A 22,103-nucleotide genomic window follows, 5' to 3' on the forward strand; every position below is an offset into this window, starting at 1 on the left:
TAAATGCGTCTGGCATTTGATTTGCTATTCTCTGCAAATGGATAATTTTTTGCACCTCTTTTTTACAAATAGAGGCACGTGGATCAAGATAAGATAATGATGCATTTTTCCATAAAATTTTCCGTTTGGTTTCACCAACTTCTCCCCCTAATTTTGGGAAAAGTGTCTCATCGAATCGACAGTCTGCAAATCATGCAGTAAACAAATCCCCCATCAATGTTTCGAGGTAGTGAATAATGGAGGGAGATTCAAATCCAACATATATTTCTAACCTTTTTTGCAAACCCATTTTGGTGCGATATGGCGGTGCTACAGACACATATATTACGCATCCAAAAATTCTTAAATGGGATATATTAGGTTCATGACCCAAAACTAATTGCAACGTGGAATATTTATGATAATTTATCAGTCTGAAATGAACTAGCATTGCTGCATGCAAAATGGAGTGACCCCAAACAGAAATGGGTAACCTCGTTTTCATGAGTAATGGTCTTGCAATCAATTGCAGACGTTTAATTAAAGACTCTACAAGGCCATTTTGAGTGTGAACATGGTCTACAAGATGTTATACTTTTATCTCAATTGATAAGCAATAATCATTAAATGCTTGGGATGAAAACTCAGCAGCATTATCAAGTCTAATAGACTTAATTGGATTATCGGGGAATTATGCCCGTAATCGAATTATTTGTTCCATTAATTTGAAAACGTGAGGTTGCGTGATGACAATAGGTACACATGAGACAATCCAGAAGATGCATCTATTAAGACAATGAAATATCTAAATGACCCACTAGGTAGGTGAATAGGTCCACAAATGTCCCCTTGAATACGTTCCAAAAATGTAGGGGACTCAATTCCAACCTTTGTTGGTGATGGTCTAATTGTTATCTTGTATGAGTCCACCAAACTGTAGAGTACCTGGTCCTATATGAGATAATGCTGAGAATGCTACAAAAACTGAAAGTAAAGAAGACAAGGAATTTTACGTGGAAAAATTCTACACAAGGGGATAAAAAAACCATGACCTACTCTTGTAGGCTTTTAATTTTATTAACTTGCAATCTCCCTATTACAAGGCACTTTGCAATAACCCTATTACAAAAACTTCAATTAACTTGTGATGGTCTCACCACAAGCCACTTTATAACTCTCCTAGTTACAAAGGTTTTAAACTTATGACTATTCCTAGTCACAACATAAACTCGAAAGTTTACGGATTTTTGGTTTTTTCCTAAGACAAAGCTTCTAAGAAAGCAAACTAGGAAATACAATGAAGAACAAATAACAAGATTACAACTCAACTACGTATGTACATAAACTCATTAAGAAACTGATCCTTAGTGGTGTTGTCTTCTTGTTCTTGACACACCAGTGACTTCAATGTCGGATGAACACTGTTATGCTTGAGAGAATATCACTGAATGCACAAAAAGGTTGTGCCTTGAACCAGGTTGTTATATCACAAAAGACATCACAATAGATAGTGATGCCAATTCTTAGTACACGTATTGTCTGCACAGTCACTTTTGTGCAGTTGCGTTCCAGCTGGATAGTCGACTTGTACTTCTATTAGAGAACACTAACGAACCAGGTCCTAGTTTTGTTCCTCCTCTGTAATAGTTGTGAGATAGTCACTTTCTGCTGTTATGTTCCAATTGTACAGTTGACTTGTACTTCTATTGGAGAACCCTAAGGGACCAGGTCACCAGGTTCCTGTTGTGTTCCTCCCTGTGGTCGTTCATTCATGTGCTGATTTTCAGACTGGACCAAGTCAGTTGAAATGTATACCATGTGGGCCAGGTTCTTTATCTGGTTCTTCACAACAAGTTTGTTAGATCATCAAAACATAAGAAGCATAAGGCAAAGACATTGAAAACCCATTAATGACAAACTTAGGCATATATAGTATTTATTTAGAGTAGAAATAACCAGATAAGATACCGGAAACTACAAAAAGTTCCCCCTTAATCTCAGATCTCTTTTTTCTTTTTGATTCCCCCTTAATCTTAGAGCTCTCTTGAAATATGATATTCCAAACTACACAAATTTCCCCTGAAATCTTATATTCTTCCCCCTTTTGGCATCATTAAAAAGAGCGCAAGCAGGTATTTAGCATAAAGAAGTCCAACACAGCTAGCTCATGTCACATATGTGCACACAACATGACAAAAAAAAGAAGCCAGAGGAACAAAGCATTGTACAGGCAAAAATGGGAGCTATTTTATTAATGTTTACAATGGACTCAGTAAGACAGGAGCAGTAATCGTGAATTTCAGCATGCCACCACAAAAAAAAAGCAAACAAAAATAAAACAGCAGCCACAGAATATTAGAGCAAAAATAGCTGGACACTAGGAGGATCCTAGGGGACACTAGAAGAAAGAGGCTTGGAAGAATAGACAACAATGGTTTTGAGAACCAGATCCAGTCGAGCATTTGCAGATAGTTGTTCTTCAAATAATTGTGCCCAAAGTTTATCATTTTCCTTTATCAATCGAGCAACTTCTTCATGAACAGAATCAGGACCTTTAACTGCTTGACTGAGCTGAGTTTCCAGTATGGCATTTCGAGCCCTCAACCTCCTAATATCTTCAGAAGCTACATTTTGAGCATTGATTAACTGAGAAATGGTCGAGATGCTTCCACCAGCTCTTTCTACACTTTCACATTCTTCTAAAGTGATCTTAGAGAAGGTTTGCTTGCGTGTGCCCACTCTGGGATTCTCCAAGGGGACCTTGTAGAATCCGATTTTATAGCAATAGATCGCCTCTCAAAACGAGGTAAGAGCACCTTATTGACCAGTTCAAAGAGAAGTTGATACTCAGGAAGCAACACCTTCTTATCGACCTATTCCCCCTGCTGAATAGCTTGCTCCTTCATGATAGCTCTCCTAAATTTTACACCATAAACACCCTTAACTGAGGACATCCCTTCACATGGAATTCTGAGAACCTTACCCAATATTGAAGCGTCGAGTACAATGTCTACTCCATTTACTAGCGCATAAATATGATCCCCTTCAATAGTGAAAAGAGATGCGTAAAACGTTTGTACCGCATCTTCGTACACCAGAGGCATGCTCCCTTCAAACAAGTGTTCCTATTGTTGAAATTCCACAATCTCCAGAATTTGTTTCATACCGGCCATCTCCGAAATTGTTGGATCAAATGTACGACCCCACAAGACTTTCTGAGTTCTTAATCTCTGCTGCCAAAGACCACTATCACAGGGCATAGACCTCTATGAACCAGGTTCTTTAACAGTTTCCTGTTTTCGTTTGCTAGACCCTTCAACATACTTTCCTTTCCAGCTTACTATCCCTATAGAATTATCTTCAGACATGGCTAGCTCTGTTTGACTCCTTTTAGACTTGTTGCTTCCCTTCATGAAGAACCATTTTGTTGCTCAATAGTTTCATCTGAAGCTTTATCCATAGACTTTTGAGCTTTCATAGATTGTTATACTAAGGAACCAGGTTCCCTTGGAGGATTTTTGTCAATCCCACTTACTGGAACACTCTTGTTAGTGACAAATTCCCTTTGATTCGTTATCCTCTTTTTCCTTGTCTTGACACTCCTCTTACTTTTCTGCAATGTGGACTCAAAACTCTCTTGCTGTTGTGACCTAATAGTGAGTGATTTGGAGGAGGACTCTACGAGCTTAGAGTGATCACGAGGTGTAGGAGAGGGTTTGCATGGAAAGAATCAGGTTCTTCAGAAGGTTTTTCTGAGAAAGTCTCATGAGCCAAAGACTTGAGGAGTACTTTGGTTTTTACATCTTCTAGGAATGAAGTTTCTTCCCCCTGATACTCAGACGAGAGATATGCTCATTCATTTATCAAACTCTCAGCAGCGATAGCCATGATGTTATGCGCTGCTTCCTTTTCTGGTGACTCTGAGAGAGTCACTAAGTCCAGGATGGAGGAGTTCAGATATTGGTCAGGATCATCCTCAAGGACTTCTGACACTTGAGAGGTAAAATCTCCTGAGTGTTCTTTGATGAGATCAGAGGAATGGCTAGACATAGGGTTTTCAAAATATTGAGGGAAACTAGGGTTTGTCTGAAAAGGAAAAACTGTAGGAAAAAAGGAGGAGCCAGAAGTGGGTTAAGTAGTAGAATGAGTGAAATAGTGAAGCTCTGGAGATGATTTCAAGGATGATAGAGAAGTGGGATTGGTGTTAATGGTGGGAGAAGGGGGCGATTGTTAGATTTCCATTATAGGAGTATTTGGAAGGCAAGTAGATTGGGAGAGAGAGATGAAGAGAGGATCATAGCTGCACAAAAGAGATGAAGGTTCATGACTTGTTGTGAGAGAGAAAGAAAGTTTTATTGGAAGAAGGGCTAATGATGAGAGGAGAGAGAGAAACAGGTTTTGAATAGTTCTGAAAACGACGGTAGGTTTGTGGGAAGGTGTTACCGTGCAGAGGGGATGAAGGGATTTGAAAGACAAAACCTGACATGCAGACTTTGAAAAGTCGGATGATGTGGCAGTTGAGTTAATTTTGTTAAATTTTCTTTTTTGTTTTCAAAATGCATGTAGAATAAGTACATTACTCCTAACCTGGAGTACAGGAACCTTATGCCAGAATAATATATTTTTTTTGAAAAAGGTTTTAACAACTCCTCTTTCATAGTTCATAACTGTACCTTTAGCTTCTATGATCATCATGCGTGTTTACCTGCAATAATATTGATGTGAGTTAGGCTTGGTGAGAAAACACTTTAGCTAACTTTACCTGATAGTGTTTTGCATAGCCAGCTGATGGAGGATTAGGTTCTTCATTAGACTTTTATGACCCCATCTTCACCTTGTTTGATCCAGAATATTCTCTACTCAAGGCTTTGATAAATATATTTGGAATTTGGTCTTCTGTTCTGCAAGACTTTCCACAGATCAACCCTTTCTTCATATTGACCCTCAGAAGATAATCAATGTGCATGGTCCTCTTGCTTTGAGATTCTTTTTCAGTTGTTGACGAGGCCATTGAGTTTTGCTTCCTTGTCCCCCAAGGTATGAGGCATGAAATGGCAAGTGAACCTTTCCAGAAGTGATTTTCCTTTCCACAGCAAAACTTGCATTGTTAACATCATCATTCCCAATAGGATTAAAACACTGTCACCTGAAGGGTGACACAATACCAGGTCCTGAGTTCCCTTAAGGTATCTCAAACTTCTGTAGGTAGCCTTCAAGTAGGATTCCTATGGACTTTCACTTTGGATTCTATTATGGAGTGGAGATACAGAAAAGACTAAAGAATTGTTTTTAAAAGACTTATCTAACTCTAGAATAAAAGAAAGTGATTAACTTGTCACATAGATGAGAGCTTTTGTGTTTCCAGTTTGGGACTAAACTTTGATTGGTAGGGGAGATTTCAAGATTAATTTTATTTCCCCACACTCTGTGTTCTGTTGCTGTGGAGTGCCATGAGCTGCATCTCTACTCTTTTTTCAGCTTCAGTGGTAGTACGTGAAGTACCAGGTTCCTTGTGAGAAGTGGAAGATGATGTTGCATTGTCTTTCACCAGTCTCCTTCATCTTACTCATTTTATCAGCTTCCCTATTTGAAGCCTCAGATATTTCCCAGGGACCAGAGTTGGTTCATCATATTGATCATCACTGTTTCTTCCTTGGCTAGATGAAGGTGTCTTGTTGAATACTCTATGAGCACTTCCTTCCATTTAGTGTGCCTTTTGTTGTAGACTTTGTGGCCTTACTTTGTGGAGAGTAATCCAGAAGGATTCCTTCGTTTGACTTTTGCATTGAACTTCCCAAGATGGTCTTTCCCGTTGTCGAGAACATGTCCTTTTTAGTCAAGAAGGTTCTCTGATGAGTTGTCTTTCAGTCAAGAAGGCATTTTCTTCCATTTGGCAGCTCATAGTGGGTGTTGATTCAGGAGCAACCTGATCAAACACTTGTTTGCCAAGTAGAAAATAGTATTTACTGTTTTTGCCCAGAATTTCTTGGTGATTCCATAGTTGATGAGCATTATCCATGCCACATCTTCCAGTTCTGTTCTTTCTTTCAGCAATACCATTTTGCTGTAGAGTCCTTGGTGTTGACAAGTTGTGCGTGATCCCTTTTTTTTCACTTGAATCTTCTTGACAAGAACCATTAATACCTCAAGAGTCTTCTCCTTTGTTTTGTGAACCCGTGCCCAGGTGACTCTTGAGTTTGGCAGACCATGGACCAGGTCCTTCTGAGTTAATTTATTCGGAAGTGAGAAGCTTGCATACACCAATATTTCATGCCAAAGTTCCGACTTCACCCATCTCATACCACCAGTTTTTGGAGATTCATAGTCAACATAGTGGATGTTCTTGTTTTCTTTGTCCACTGAGACCACTTGGCTAGTTATCAGATTGGTACCTATACTTTAGGTCATTCACATAGTACACGTTCTGAATTGAGTGCCAAAGAACCTTTCCAACTTTACATTTACTGAGAATGTACCCTCTCCTTTCTTTTTAAGGATACATTCCCTTCCTGCAGGGCTTTTAGTGAGAAAAAATACGTGCTTTGAGGATCCACAATCCATAGTCCATCGCAGTCTGTTTCCTCTTATTGTTCCCTGCACATGCAAATCAAGGGTTAGATTTAGGAACCCAAACTAGTTTGGGTCCTTTTCTATGATTAAAAGGATGCATAAGGGCTTTCCTAGTCCGCAGGCAACATCCGTTTCTTGCGAGTGGTACCCGGTCCCTTGCTAGTAGTCACTTTATCAGTAAACACTTTGTTTTTCTGAACAGACTGAACCATGGCCTGGTAATTTTCTTTAAAGTGCTCATTGTTCCCACAGTGGGTACATAGCCAGTTATCAAGGACAGTGACATACTTGCTGTGAGGATTGTAAGGAGTTTTCTCCCTTTGCAACCTGATCCCCTGCCTGTTTCCACTATTGCTAAGATATATGGCAGTGACAGCATCTGAGGACCAGGTCCACTTTAGAGATTGTTCAAGATCAATCCTTTCTTTCTCTAATTCAGCTTTGAAGTTGCTGATTCTTCTCGAGTTCCCTACATAGACTGGTTTTCACAACAGTTAATTCATTTTCAAGCTTGATGTGTGACTCACTAGCTACTTCCTTCCCTTTCCCAAAACTCACATTCATATATTCTCTATTGAGTCCCTCAATGGTTTCCTCTAGATCGGTGCATATCACTAAAAGATCATCCTTCTCTTACTCAGTAGTTGCAATATTTCCTTCTAAGGTGTGTTTCTCATTGCTAAGACCTTCTATTGTTTCTTTTAGATCAACAACTACTACCATCAGGTCGTCTCTCTCATTTTCCACACTAGTTATTCTTTCATTCAAAGCTTCTTTTTCTTTTGCAAGATTAGCTATGGTCTCATTTAGGTCCACTACACAGACCACCAGATCATCTCTAGATTGTTCGCCTTCTCCTAGTTCTATGGTCAGGATCTCCTTATCATTAATAAGGCTATGATATACATCAATTAGGACATTTGCTAACGACCTTAGCTTCTTTCTTGTCTACGGCCACGACCACGACCACAAATAAAGTCACGGCCTTTTCCACGCTTAACATAATGGGAATACACCCCATCCACTTCAGGCAATGGTGTAGATCCAGTGGGTCGATTTTTGTGATTTCTCATGAGCAAATCATTGTTTCGTTCATCCACAAGGAGAAGAGAAATCAACTCAGAGTACTTCTTGAAACCTTTCTCTCTGTACTGCTGTTGCAGGACAATATTGGAGGCATGAAACGTTGTAAACAGTTTTTCAAGCATATCATAGTCAAAGATAGTATCTCCACAGAGTTTCAATTTAGAAGTAATTCTGAGCATCGCAAAATTATATTTAGAAACAGACTTAAAGTCTTGGAGCCTCAGATGAGCCCAATCATATCGTGCTTGTGGAAGAGTGGCCAACTTTAAGTTGTCATATCTTTCCTTTAAGCCATTCCACAAAACAAGTGGGTCTTTGACTGTGAGATATTCTATTTTCAACCCTTCATCAAGGTGATGACGCAAGAAAATCAAGGCCTTACCACAGTCTTCGTTGGATGCTTTAGTTTTGTCTTTAATGGCGTCTCCAACACTCATTGCATCTAAATGGATTTCAGCATCCAACACCCATGTCATATAGTTCTTGCCCGAAATTTCAAGGGCAACGAATTTTCTTTCCATAGTGTCAGTCTTAATTAAAAAGAGGAGAAAAGTTATACCTTAATCTTCCCAAATGCTTCTTGAGACGGTAGAGTCTCGTGCTGATAACGTGTGATGAAAACAATAAAAGAAGAAGAACAATATTGCAGAGAAAGAGAGAGAGGAAATTCTTATTGAATTTTGGGATGAATTACAATGAAATTGAACCCCCTATTTATAGGGAGAGAGCGACTTAGCCACAAAGTAATAAACCTTAGAATCTCTTCAAATATAGATATTCACTATAAATAAATTCTATTTATAACAAAAAGGAAATAGTGGGGACCTTTTGGAGACAAATTGATGAGTTTGGGGGGTGGGGTGGGGGGGGGGGGAGGAATTAAAGTATTTGTCAAAGCAATTACTATATATTATCAGAACATCATCCATAGATGGCAGCAAAATATATTTTTTGGTAAAATATATGGCAAAATTGCATTTATTTTGCTTAGTAGTGGGACAGCATCCATGGCAGTAGGTTCAATATGTCCATTTTTTTAGCCAATTGGCATATATAAAGCGATATGTATTGATTCTGAAGTCTATACTAAATTTGGTTGGGAGGGTGGGGATTACCTCTTTCATGGATTAGTCATGTCTTGGTCGTTTGGCAAAATTGATGGAATTTTTAATGGTAAATTGCCATCAGCTAAGGGACACAATACGCTAAGAATCCAAGCAAGGTGTCAGATTTTAAATACGTAGAAGTTTCTTCCTTAACTGGCTAGTATTAATGAATAGATCCAACCAAAGAATCTTCGTCCTTAATTAAAAGTCTCAGGCTCGAACACTTGCAATAAAGAAATTCAGGGTGAAATTAAAAAATAGCCAAATTTATAACTGGTCGTTCAAAAATAGCTCAGTTTCAAAAGTAATCGAAATTTAACTACATTTCATGTAAAAATAAATCTGAGTGAAAACACTGTTCAAAACCCAGAAAATACACCAGTATATTATGCTGGAGTTCTAGCATAAGTATACTTGAACTCCAACATATTATACTGGAGTTCCAGGATAAGTATGTTGGAACTCCAGCATATTATGATGGAGTTCCAGCATAAGTACACTAGAACTCCAGCATACTATACTGGAGTTCCAGCGAATGTACTAGTCCAACATAATATACTGGAGTTTGGAGCACCGGTACTCCAGTATACTGGAGCCAGCAAAGTATACCGGTCCAGCATGATATGCTGGAGTTCATACACAGGTGCACCAAACTCCAGTATATTATGTTGGACTAGTCTCTGTTGCAGCAAAATAGTGGTTATATTTTCATTGACTTGGTAAACGCTGGCTATTTTTGAATGACCAGTCTGAAAACTGGCTATACCGTACTATTTTTACAAAAATTCATAGTGATGACTGGGAAGTGCTCTCCCTACATGGTCCTTATTATGCGATGTAAACCTAAATTAATTATTGGGTTTGTGATTTCGATTATCAAATAATTAAACAAAAAAATAGTATTAGTGAATAGTGCGGGACTCTTTATATTTCTTAATTAATAGAAACATAAAAGAAGGACAGAAATACTACAACAACAACAACCTAGTGTAATCTCATAATTAGTGGGGTTTAGGAAGGATAGAATATACGCATACCTAAGGAGAAAAGTTATTTCCGGTAGACCCTAGGCTTAGGAAAAAGGGAAGGGGCAATAATAATCTGACCAATCTGACACCTTCGAAAGGAGAGGACAGAAATATTGTGTTTAAATATAATTGGGGTCATCCCTTTATATGGGGACACTTCGTCTAGTTGTTCTAGAGGATTAAAAGTGACAAATCAAGGAAAAAATGAGCTGAAAAGGGGACTTAATTATCAATGGATGATTAGCAATCTAAAGATTTGAAAATCTGTGATTGGCATAGGGATTAGTAGAGATAAATCAACTGTGTATTGAGCGACTGTTCCAACATGTGGATCTAAACTCCCATATGTCTCCTGGAAACAAAAATATCACATGGAAATGTCTTTATAATTCACATACAATTCGGACATATCACTTGAACACTGTGTTTAAGACGGTTCCCTTTTTATCTCCTCTCTTAATTTCCCTTAATATTGGAAACAAGTACACATAGGATTTAAAAGATCTGAATCTAATTAGTGATAGAATAATTAATTAATCATTTCATAATTATGAAATAAGTATCTGATGTTGGTTCCTCTATTCAGAGAAATTTAAGTGAAGCTAAAAAGTTACTCCTAGCTAGGTGTCTATGGAATCTTGACTCTTATTTATGGACATGCAGTAAATAGGGTTAAGTTCCGAAGAGGAGACTAGCATCGTCAGAGGGTTGTGCCTTTATCCTCCAGATCAAGGTGAGATGCAGTCTTGTCAATATTATTTCGTTGTCTCGGAAAAAGAAAAAAGAAAGAAAAAAAGGACGAATATATCTTACCCTGTAAGAGAAACCTAGTTAACTTTACAACTAAGATCATATATATCTGGAGAGACGCACGTTTAATTAAGAAGACCTTAGCGCCAAGTTATATTAGAGATAACTAATTAATCCCTTGCCATGGGATATGGTAAACATATGACCAAAATCTTTGCTTTTTTGTTGTCAGCCTCAATGAGACGGAACTAGCATTACTCCTTCTACCACAAAATCAATGGTCGTGTTTGGAGTACGCAAGGGTCACGCATCTAATTATTATTAATTGTTGATTTTACCTATTTTCAAATAAACTTTAAATATATTCTGAAGCTGCAGATTGTTTACCCCATAATTTGGTAACAATTAAATTTGTATGTGATTTTAGGGATATGTGATTTAATCTAACACGAACAATTAAGAATATCAAATAAATGAGATAGAGGTGAAATAAACGTTCAAACCAGTTGCAATACTATGATCAAGCCTGAATTTAGATTGAACAGTGACCTCATCCTCGATTGGGGCTTCGGTTCGAGCCCAGTCGTGAATGAAGAACATGATAAGTGAACAAGAACTTTAACAGTAGCTAAACGACAGAAAATAAGCTTGTATTGCTTTGATTCGCGTGATACAGTGTGTCTTACAAAAGAAAAGAGTTTCATCCCTACAATTGAGATGTCTTTGGATAGGACCAGACTACAAAGGTTCGGGCCACTTGGTCTTTTTATTGCGTCCTATGGCTGATACGATGCTGACGCGTCCATGTTGAAGTTGTATGCCGACAATCTCGGTGCTTCCCTTCTCCCAATCGGCTTATAGAACCCATTTTTGCTTATCAAGCCTCGACCATCGTGCCCTCGATCGCTTTTCTTCTCGTTCCTCGCAGGATGACGCCTGAATCCATTTCCTCTTCGGTTCGCACTGTATGGTTGATACCAATCTCGAACCGATCTAGGCTCTTCATCAATGTACCTCCTAGATCTATCGTCAGCCCTGATGGGGTAAACAGATTCAGAAGGGGGCCAGGGTTGGTCGTCCTCGATCCTGATCTTTGACTGGTACCTGTTATGGACATCGACCTAGGTTACTGCCGGTTACTCAACCAAATTTTGTTTGTTGTTGAGAGGCCAATGAACTTTGGGGGTTAAGCCATTGAGTGAATTCCTGAATGGTCCAATCATCTGCAACCGGAGGTAGGTCCATCCGTTCAATCTGGAACCTTGACACGAACTTCCTAAGCTTCTCGTTGTCCCTCTGTTTGACCTTGAAAAGGTCTGACTTTCTGGTCTCGACTTTGATAGCCCCGGCATAGGCTTTTACGAAAGCTTTGGCAAGCATAGTAATTGAGCCAATGGAATTTGAGGGTATGTTGTGATACTATATCATCCTCCCTTGGACAAAGTCTCCCCAAACTTCTTCAGTAACACCGACTCAATTTCATCATCTTCTAAGTCGTTCCCTTTGATTGCGTATGTATAGGAGATCACATACTCATTTGGATATGTGGTCCCATTATATTTGGGGATGTCAGGCATACGAAAACTCTTTGGGATCAGTTTTGGTGTCGCGCTCGGAGGAAAAGGCTTCTGAATAAACTTCTTGGAGTCTGGCCCCTTCAATATAGGGGTGCTCCCTGGATCTGATCGAGCCTGAAATTGTATGTTTCTACCTTCTTGTCATTAGTCTCAATTTTCTTCTCAGATGAATCCTGTTAGAAACTAAGCGTCCACCAGATTGTATAGAGAACTGAGTTCTCTATGAGTTTCCACTGAAAATACTGAGGAACCAAACTGTATAGTGATCTGGTCCTATATCAGTTTGGTACAGTGCTAACTGCGAAACCAATATATAGATGAGACACAGGATAAGTTCCCACTGTGTAGAGAAATAGATTATCTAGCAGTTCCTATTGTAAGCAATAGATTGTGTAACCAATCAGTTCAGGGAATCAGGTTCTCTAATTGTTACCACAGTAGCTCGGTAGTAAGTAAATAACACAGAGGATTTTTACGTGGAAAAATCCCAACTCAATGGGACAAAAACCACGACCTACACTTGTAGGCTTTCAACTTTACTAACTTGTAAAAACCTATTACAAGCCACTTTGTAATGACTCAATTACAAAGAATTCAACTCAACTAACTTGTGGTACTCTTACCATAAGCCACTTTGTGAATCCCTAGTTACAAAGGATTTTACTAACATATGATGCTCTTATCACAAGCCAATTTGTCACTCTACAGTTACAAAAGGCTTTTGACACTCTAACTTGTAATAACCCTATTGCAAGCTACTTTGTAATAACTCTATTACAAAGGCTTTACAACTCGGCTAACTCTAGCCAAGACACAAACTTGGAGGGTTTGTGATTTTGGGTTTCCTAAAACAGCTTCTAAGAAAGCAAAATAGGTGTTACAATTGAAGAACAACTAACAAAGACTCAAAAAACCTAAGGACTTAAGACATCTTTAATCTTGGATCCGGTCCTTGAGGTTGAAGCAGCTTTGTTCTTGAGAGAAATTGTTGCAAGCACTTGAGAGAGGATTTTCGTTTTCTGTATTTGGAAGTGTTGAACCTGAATCTTGTGCCATGCATGAGGTTTATACTACAAAAGACATTACCTTAGTGATGTCAATTCACAATGGTGATGTCCAATCTCAATAGGAAGTGACTGATGCGCAGTCTGCAGAACTGTTGTGTGTACAGCTGCAGGCAGTCACTTTCTGCAGTTGCTTTCCAGCTGTACTGTTGAATTATAATTCTGTCAGGGGAACACCAAGGTATCAGGTCCCTAATATGATTCCTGTGAATCTAAAGCACACTGCCCAGATCATCTTGAGTCGACTAACCTGACTGATTATACCAAGCTTGCTTCAGGTCCTTTATCTGGTTCTCTCATGAAGAAAATTATTTTACCTTCCTTGATGGTATTTATAAGTGTGTGACATCATTTATAATGATGTAAGCAAGGTAGGTAAAAAGCTTTCCATAGAAAGTTGACTGTTGCACTGTTCCTGTGCAGTAGCGTGTGTAGGCAGTAACTTTTCTGCTGGAGAGTTGACTTCATATAGTCTCCTCGAGAACTAGTAGGGACTTGTTTCCTCAGTTGTTCCTTCCACTCTGAAGAGCTGGGTTATATCCCATGCTAGATCCCCACCTGGAACTTTGTGATCTCAAGGTCTTGTAGATGTGTAACAAGTTCCTTATCTGGTTCTGGATGATAAGTTTGTTAGACCATCAAAACATAAGATAAAGTACATATGCCCAAGGTACTTGTAACCTATCAACTCCACCTGTTTTTTCAATGCTTCAAGCGTTTTCATTACCTCGAGATTGACCCGGGGCTAGACTTCACCCGGTCACTGGGTAATTTATTTGTTTCTTCGGGTACTTTCCCGAGATTGTTTGGGCCCGACCCTATTGGGGGCATGGCTTTTGATTTTGTAGCTGCACTATTGTCGCTTATTGAGTTGCAACATTTTGAAAATTAGCCGTAGGGATATTAAGACTGGGATCGGCAGGAGACACCTCGTTACTGGGCACCAAATTATTATTTTTGTCGTGATATCCAGACTCAGCATCAACATTCATGTGAGCATACTGATAGTTTGACATTTTTGGGCTGACCTGAAATTAAGACTTCGAAGAACAAATGTCAAATATGGTGTGTTACGGAGATTCATATCAAATTACCACTATTATCCTTAGCCCCACGGTGGGCGCCAAACTGTTTACCCCAAAGTTGGGTAACTATTAAATTTGTATGTAGTTTTAAGGATATGTGATTTAATCTAACATGAATAGTTTAAGAATATTAAATAAATGAGTTAGAAGTGAAATAAACGTTCAAACCAATTGCAATACTATGATCAAGCCTGAATTTAGATTGAATAGTGACCTCGTCCTCGATTGGGCCCTCAGTTCGAGCCCAGTCGTGAATGAAGAACATGATAAGTGAACAAGAACTTTAAACAATAGCTAAAAGGCAGAAAATAAGCTTGTATTTCTTTGATTCACGTGTTATAGTGTGTCTTACAAAAGAAAAACTTTCCCTTTATATAGTAGGAGAGTTTTATCCCTAATATAAGTCTAAAGAGGGTAAAAATCTTCCCTTTCGAGTAATTACTGATCCATAACCGGTGTCTAGCGAGATCCACGTCGTGATATCAGATTGGGTGTGAATATCACGACCCTCTATCCATCATGTGTAACCGTTTACCGTATTTTTCGAAGTCTTAGAACTCATTCTTGGCCCGGGGTGCGCTGCTTTACAAAATTTGATGACAAGCACATCGTTCATTCTCCCTGGATCTCGATTCCCTGGATCTCGATACAAAGGGCCTTTAACCTCGTTTACAATCTCGTGCGTCTGTGCCCTTCCTCTATTCTTTTACTGGAAAATCGGGGTAGACCTTACCCCTGATTTTACCCATACACACAGATATTATATATAATGGCTATTTTTATTTAACAATATCCTCAGAAAAACATGTCATTAAAGAAAATCTATTTGACTTCTATAATATACAATAGAAAACCAGATTTAGGGGGAAGTACACACTTAGCCACTAATAAGATATGTATTTACTTTTAAGCATTATTTAAAATGTCTTTAGTCTTTAGCCATTATTTTAATAAACTTTACCCGCCCGGACGAAAATACCCTTCTGCTCATAAAGTTCAGGACCAAGTGTTAACTTATGAGCTTGTTACTGTAAGTTCAGGACTAGCTGTCCTTAATTTATGAGCTTGTAAGTCTAAGTGAAGTACTTGTTTAACGACCTTAAAACTGACCCGGTCTTGATGGCGCCTATCGTGAAACTAGGCCAGCCGACATAACTCCTGAATTAACCATTTAATCAATACAATCATTTTTAAGCCTTTAATTATCAGATATCTTATAATGTAAGTCTAAATGAACAGTGCAGAATAAATACACAAGCCTAACATCGGGGTGTCACTAGTCATGAGCATCTACTATAATTGTCTAACAACATAAAGACCAACATGGCCGGGAAAATCACAAGAACACATTAAAGAAGAATAAGGAGGGAGAAAAGCAAGGTTACGCTGCACTCGCCAGGCAGCTACCTTGCTAACTCCGATGAACCTGCCACCGAGCTCTAAAATACCTGAATCTACACATAAGGTGCTGGGAGTAATGTGAGTACGCTAACTCAGTAAGTAATAAAAGTAAATGAAGATTGAGCAGTAAGAAATCACGTAAACCACGTCATAGAACCACAGTGGTTACAGTATGTTCCCAAAACAGGATACCATTCAAGTCATTTCATTAAATTTTTCCAACTTCAGTAAAATCCTTTAGAAAATATCTTTCTAACCTTTTCAATAGAGGTTTAATAAAATATATAGTGAAAGTGATGAAAATCATAATCGGCCCCTCGGGCAAAACATAGTTCGTATACAGCCCCTCGGCAAACAGAAATTCATAACCATTTCATAATTTAAAAATCTCGAAGGAAGTAACAAAGCGAAATTAGTGACTAAATTCCGAATGCCTTGTAAAAACTTCAGTCTAAATGAAAGTTGTTTAAAGCATTTGTTTAAAATTTTCAATAGATGCTCGGTCTAAAGATGAGTGAAAGCATTAATTTAATCAACATATTTAACAGAAACTCACTTTAAGGAGGAGTGAAAAACATTAAGTTCATAAACAGGCTCCTCAGGCAAAACATCACTCATATACAAGTATATATAGCCCATCGGGCAAGCCTGTCAGTCACTCATGACTCAACTCTTATCAATCAACGCTCCCACTCAGCACTCATGCTCAATAGGTACCATATAATAACAGCTGCGACGTGCAGTCCGATCTATATATCGCTACGACGTACAACCCGATTCATATATATAGTCGACTGCGCTCACTGGGGGTGTGCAGACTCCAAAGGGGCTCCTACAGCCCAAGAGCTATATCGTTGCGGCGTGCAGCCCGATCCAACATATCACTGCGGCGTGCAGCCCGATCTATATATCGCTATGGCGTGCAACCCGATCCATAATCCTCACAACCAGGCCCTCGACCTCTCTCAGTTATTAACCTCATAATCAGACCCTCGGTCTATCTCAGTCATCAACCTCACAATCAGGCCTTCGGCCTCTCTCAGCCATCAACCTCACAAGCCACTCGAACTATTAGTAAAACAGGGCGTTCAGCTCAAAATACCGTTTATAGTATCAAAATTTAGTAAATAAGTCTAAGTTAAGAAATTAATAAAATACAGCATGACTGAGTACAATTATTAAGTCAAAACAGTGAGAAAAAATAGTTTAAAAGCCCCATAAGGGTTCAAAACAGTTAGCACGAGGCCCAAATATGGCGTTCCACCCAAAACATAGCAATATTTTCGAAACACAATGATATCAAACAGTTTTCAATTAAATACGCGACTTAACAGTCGTACGGGACAGACCAGGTCACAATCCCCAATGGTGCACGGCTCCATGCTCGTCACCTAGCGTGTGCATCACCTCAAAGTAGCACAACAATGTGAAGTCCAGGGATTCATACCCTCAGGACAACATTTACGATCATTACTTACCTTAATCCGGTCCAAACTCTAGCCTGCGATGCCTTTGCCTATTGAATTGGCCTCCAATTGCTCCAAATCTAACCAAAATCAGATTCATACCATCAAAATATGCTAAGGGAACAAAGCCCACTCGAAAATAACCAATTTACACCGAAAGTCCCGAAATTGGCCAAACCCGACCCTCGGGTCCATGCCTCAGAATCCGATAAAAAATTACATCAATAGAATCTTTATCCTCCCACGAGTCCATACATACCAAGAACATCAAAATCGGACCTCGAATGACCCATAAAATTCCCAATTTTCAATCTCCAATTTCAAGCCCTAATTCCCCTATTTTAGGCTTTAAATTCCACAAATTTCATGTTTAAACAAGTAAGAATCAACATAGGATCGAGTATTGAGTTCAAAAATCTTACCTCCAAGTGTTTTCCTTCGATTCCCTCTTCAATCCTTCTCAAAAGCTCCAAAAATCGCTCAACAATGGAGAAAATAGACCAAAAATTGCGAAACCCACTTTTAAACATTCTGCCCCAAGTAAAATTTTCTTCTTTGCGAACGCGACCACCCTCTCGTGTTTCCGTAAACCAAATTACACTGCTTCTCCAATTTTCCCTTTGCAAAAGCGGACGCTGCCACGCGAGCGCGATGCTTCGCCAGTCTAGCCTTTCGCGAACGTGATACTAATCTCGCGAACACATAGCACAAGGGCCTGGGGTGCCCAACGACCTCACTCCTCTTCGGAACGCGACCCCAAGCATGCATCCACGATGCACATGTTGCCTTCACCTTCGCGTTCGCGTCCCTTCCTTCGCGAATGCGTAGAACAAAATCATCATCACATAAAACACCCTTCGCGAACGCGATGAACAAAAATCAGCAAAACTGCCAAGTCCAACGTCCAAAAATTGATCTGTTAACCACCCGAAACTCACCCGAGGCCCTCGGGATGTCAACCAAACATGCCAACATATCCCATATCATCATTCAAACTTGTTCCAAGCTTCGGAACCCTCAAAACAACATCAAAACATCAAATCAATCACAGATTTAAGCCTAAGAACTCCAAAAACTTCCGGATTCCGATTTCGATCAAAAAGTCTATCTAACCTCGTCCGAATGACCTGAAATTTTGCACACACATCACAAATAATACAATGAACCTGTTCCAACTTTCAGAATTTCATTCCGATCCCGATAACAAAATTTCTACTGTCGACCGAAAAATACCAAATTTTTAATTTCGCCAATTCAATCATAAATCAACCACGGACCTCCAAAATACATTCCGAACGCGCTCCAAAGTCCAAAATCACCTAACGGAGCTAATCAAATCATAAAAATCCAAATTCGAGATCGAATACTAAAAAGTCAAAACTTGATCAAAACTTTCAAATTTTAAGCTTCAAACTGAGAACTGTTCTTCTAAATCCATTTTGATATCCCTGAAAACCAAAGCCGACGATTTACATCAGTCGTAATACATCACACAGGGATAGTCATACCCGAGAACTGGCGAGCGAAGTGCAAAATGCTCAAAACAATCGGTCGGGTCGTTACAACTTGTTACTGTAAATATAAGTTAAGTACTTGTTATAGTAGCAAGTAATTTTCTGATAAAGGGTGAACATGTAGGTTCGCTCATGGCGAGAGCTTAGTACACCGTGCTGCTTTTTTTAAGTGTCATTAAACACCAAATGAGATTAAATATTTAAGGTTGACGCCGCAAATAACATGAAATCGTGAATCGCATACTAGGTATTTAAACCCGTTGTTAATTTTTTAACTGCAGCATTAGATATACTGGAGTTTGACCAAGTCTTTTCCCAAAAAGAGAAGGTGAAGGCAGTAGATCCGTTAACTAGCTAGCTAGAGCCTAGGGTTGTTACCGAGTCTTTTTTCTTTCTCAGAAAGATTCCATCGTACAAACATAGATATGAAAGCAACAATCCTCCATCTTTTATGCAAATCAATCATGTGGCATTCACAAAATAACATCAAGCTCTTGTTAAAACAGTAAAAATTAACTGTAATAACAAAGCCATATATGCTAAAACAACAAAAAAAATATCCATTAATACTAGTGGTAAAAGAAGAAGATGCGAAAAAGCGAATTACATTTTGTCCCCTCTAGCTAAGCTAGGGTTTTAACCACCCACCCACCACCATCACATGGCTCTAGGAACTTGTGCTTTCAATAGATTCAAGAATTATAAGTCAAAATATTGGACAGGAACAATCAAAAGGATCTCCAAAAAGATCTCTGCCTTCTTATTCCGCCAGTTGACTCTTTGTACTCTTTTGGCTTCCACTGATTTCTTGATTCATAACATCCATCCAAAAGGCCTATCATTTCAATCTAGTGAATATTTAAGAAGAATCCGAGCCTTGATAGGGTGATTTAGCTTCCTCCATACGCATGCACAGGTTATATACTAGGACTATATATAGTCAGCTTTTTGAATTTTCTTTTGTTTTAGCCCCACTTCTTTTGCTGGATAAAACCTCCTTTCCAAAGTGCTGCACAAATTTACAAAATTGTCAGCTCCTTAATTATTAATTGTATACATGCATTATCCTCTAATGCTATCTATATGCTTAAACCATAAATTAAAATATTACTATGATGTTGTCTCTTGAATTACATACTAAGATTATGATGGATAGCTCACCAGATGTTAAGTAGGGCAGGGCTTTGGTGTTACATTAATGGAAAGAACAAAAGTTGTTGCTGAGTCCTGACTGATTAATTAATTTTTGTCTTTGGTCATCTGCACCCCATAAGAGCTGTCCATTACCCTGAAAAAGATATGTACTTGTCCATGTTAGATAAACATCAGCTATATAATATTTCTCAATTGTGTTCAACAGTATTCTCTCTATTATTTAACCTAGATTTGGGTTACATATACAGTTAGTATGAATCTTTGTTACACTATATATAAGTGCAATTTAACCTATTATAGTAGGATATTACTCTATTTTTCCAAATTACAATATTAGGCTTGTTATGAAGTGTTACCGGTTATTATACACGACTTAAAACTTATAAACTCCTAACATATTTAATTTGTTTGTTTATGTTCGTGGAACTCAATATACTTTTAAAAACGTATCATCAACGTGTCTGACATAGGATCCATCATAATATGTGTTTTTAGGTTTTTGTCTAGTTGGTGATTATATACAGAAGTATTATAGATGCCCATATGACCATATTCAATGAATATGCAATACCTGAGAAATGGAATTAGGAAAATGGACTTGTTGAAACATGAGTGAAGCTGAATTATCCAAGAAAGGATAGCCACTATTATTAATGTTAGGAATAACTTCAGCTGCCTGTGATGTAATGTTAGTAGGGCTAGTTTGCTGCATGTTTGGCAGTGGTGTTCCCAATCCACTCAAACTCTGAAAAAAGATTAAAGAAAAAAAAAGTCTGATTAATTAATATTGAAAAGTAGTAGTAATAAAACTACTAAATATTTGAAGAAAATCCATAAACAGAACCAAAAAAATTTCATACCTGGTCAGGTCTGACCATGAGTGCATCTAAGTCCATGCCAAAGTCATAGTACATTGGATTCGAAGAAGCAAGTTTCATGGAGAGAAACTGATACATAAGAACCACATAATATTAGTAATATTTTTGGTAAATGAATGAGACAGTGAAATTATTAAATAAAGGGTATTATTAATTACTAGGGAGTATTATTTTTACCTCAACTTGGTTTTGCAAAGATTGGACATAATTGATTATCTCATCCAACATGAGGGCCTTCCCAGTTACCTGATCTCATTCAGGTCACATGAAAATTGTCAGAACAATTAAATAAATAAAGAAAAATATACAGACTACTTTTGTTGAAAAAGTATCACTCTACTGTACATAGAAAGACAAATAAAAGACAAATTACTGAACTAACTTTGTTATTCACCTTGTCACAACCAGGAACAAGAGATTGCAGTATCTTCATCCTTTCACTTATTTTCTCTCTCCTCACCTGAGATCATGTCACAAGTTAAACAGTGAAAAAAACTGTTCAAACGAATAATTACCCTATGACATGGGTAATTAATTATTATCTTAGTGAAAAAAATTAATCCTACTAAAGGGAAAAAAAGTTGTACCCTTTCAGCAAGACTATGGCTGTCTGTTGCTTGACCCCTTCTTGCTCTAACATGAATGTAGCCTGTTGGAGCCTCTTCATTAGCTTTCTTTTCCTCTTTTTTGTTGTCATCTTTTCCCTTTTTCTCATCTTTGCCTACTGATTGGCTATTGCTTTTCTTCTTTTTCCCATTATCAACCTGTTTTACATTCTAAGAAAAAACAGATATATAATTAATCCCAATTCAAATTCATCAGGATAAAGGCCAAGAACATTATCAAGGAGATGAAAAATTATAGACATATATAGAAGAATTATATTACCTTAGAATGAGCAGAACTCATTGAGGAAGACCCTTCTCTGGATTTTCTTTTCTTGTCCATAGGAATAAAATTAGGCTTATTCCCACTTTCTATTTTATCAGTAACAGAGGAAGAATCCATATCCAAGCTAACACTGCTGCTACTGTTGTTGGTCATAGAATTAAGCTCATTTTGGCTAAGTGTAACATTTGTACTTTGGTCAAGGCAATAGCTACTTTCATGAACAATCACATTGGCAGTTGGGAGCTGCTGAAAAGATTCTGGTTGGTAAAATTGAGTAAAACAATTCTGCACTATAGAATTGTTTTGTTCCTCTAAAAAACCAGACATCTTAATAGGAGAACTTGGCAAAAAAACTGAGTCAAGAAGGAAAGGGTTTGTGTGCTGTAATTGGTCTGAAAAAGCAGCCATCTTTTTTTTTACAAATAATTCTTCTTTATTAGTATATGATTTTCTTTGAAAATCCCAAGGGAAGGATTCAAGAAAGTGATGAAAGAGAGAAATGGTAACAGAGGCAGTAGTCAAGAGAGAGGTAAATATTATAATGAGTTTGAGA

The 22,103-nt window shown here is 38.2% G+C and overlaps 1 protein-coding gene across 2 annotated transcripts; it reads right to left on the reverse strand.

Annotated features, from left to right (window-relative positions):
- Window positions 1-19,161: 19,161 nt before the first annotated feature.
- Window positions 19,162-22,103, reverse strand: LOC104234952 (transcription factor BC1). Of its 2 annotated transcripts, none has more exons than XM_009788608.2 (8): window positions 21,548-22,102; window positions 21,247-21,435; window positions 21,054-21,119; window positions 20,837-20,905; window positions 20,642-20,728; window positions 20,353-20,526; window positions 19,788-19,914; window positions 19,162-19,635 (listed from the first exon to the last, which is right to left on the reverse strand). In XM_009788608.2, the coding sequence occupies exons 1-7, from the start codon at window positions 21,956-21,958 to the stop codon at window positions 19,822-19,824; spliced, it is 1,089 nt and encodes a 362-aa protein (XP_009786910.1). In that variant the 5' UTR covers window positions 21,959-22,102; the 3' UTR covers window positions 19,162-19,635; window positions 19,788-19,821. The 2 variants fall into 2 exon arrangements, with proteins under 2 accessions (XP_009786910.1, XP_070027223.1); XM_070171122.1 differs by having other exon boundaries at window positions 19,415-19,635; window positions 21,042-21,119; window positions 21,548-22,103.

Source organism: Nicotiana sylvestris, chromosome 3 (genome assembly GCF_000393655.2).
Source record: "Nicotiana sylvestris chromosome 3, ASM39365v2, whole genome shotgun sequence".
NCBI lineage: Eukaryota > Viridiplantae > Streptophyta > Magnoliopsida > Solanales > Solanaceae > Nicotiana > Nicotiana sylvestris.

Bases quoted from the DNA above. Each gene is read 5' to 3' on its own strand.
- LOC104234952 (XM_070171122.1), bottom strand. From the start codon at position 21,958: ATGGCTGCTTTTTCAGACCAATTACAGCACACAAACCCTTTCCTTCTT. The intron at 21,436-21,547 runs GTAATATAATTC...GTTTTTTCTTAG, and splicing joins TGAGTTCTGCTCATTCTAAG to AATGTAAAACAGGTTGATAA. The intron at 20,906-21,041 runs GTTAGTTCAGTA...GAATGAGATCAG, and splicing joins GTGACAAGGTGAATAACAAA to GTAACTGGGAAGGCCCTCAT.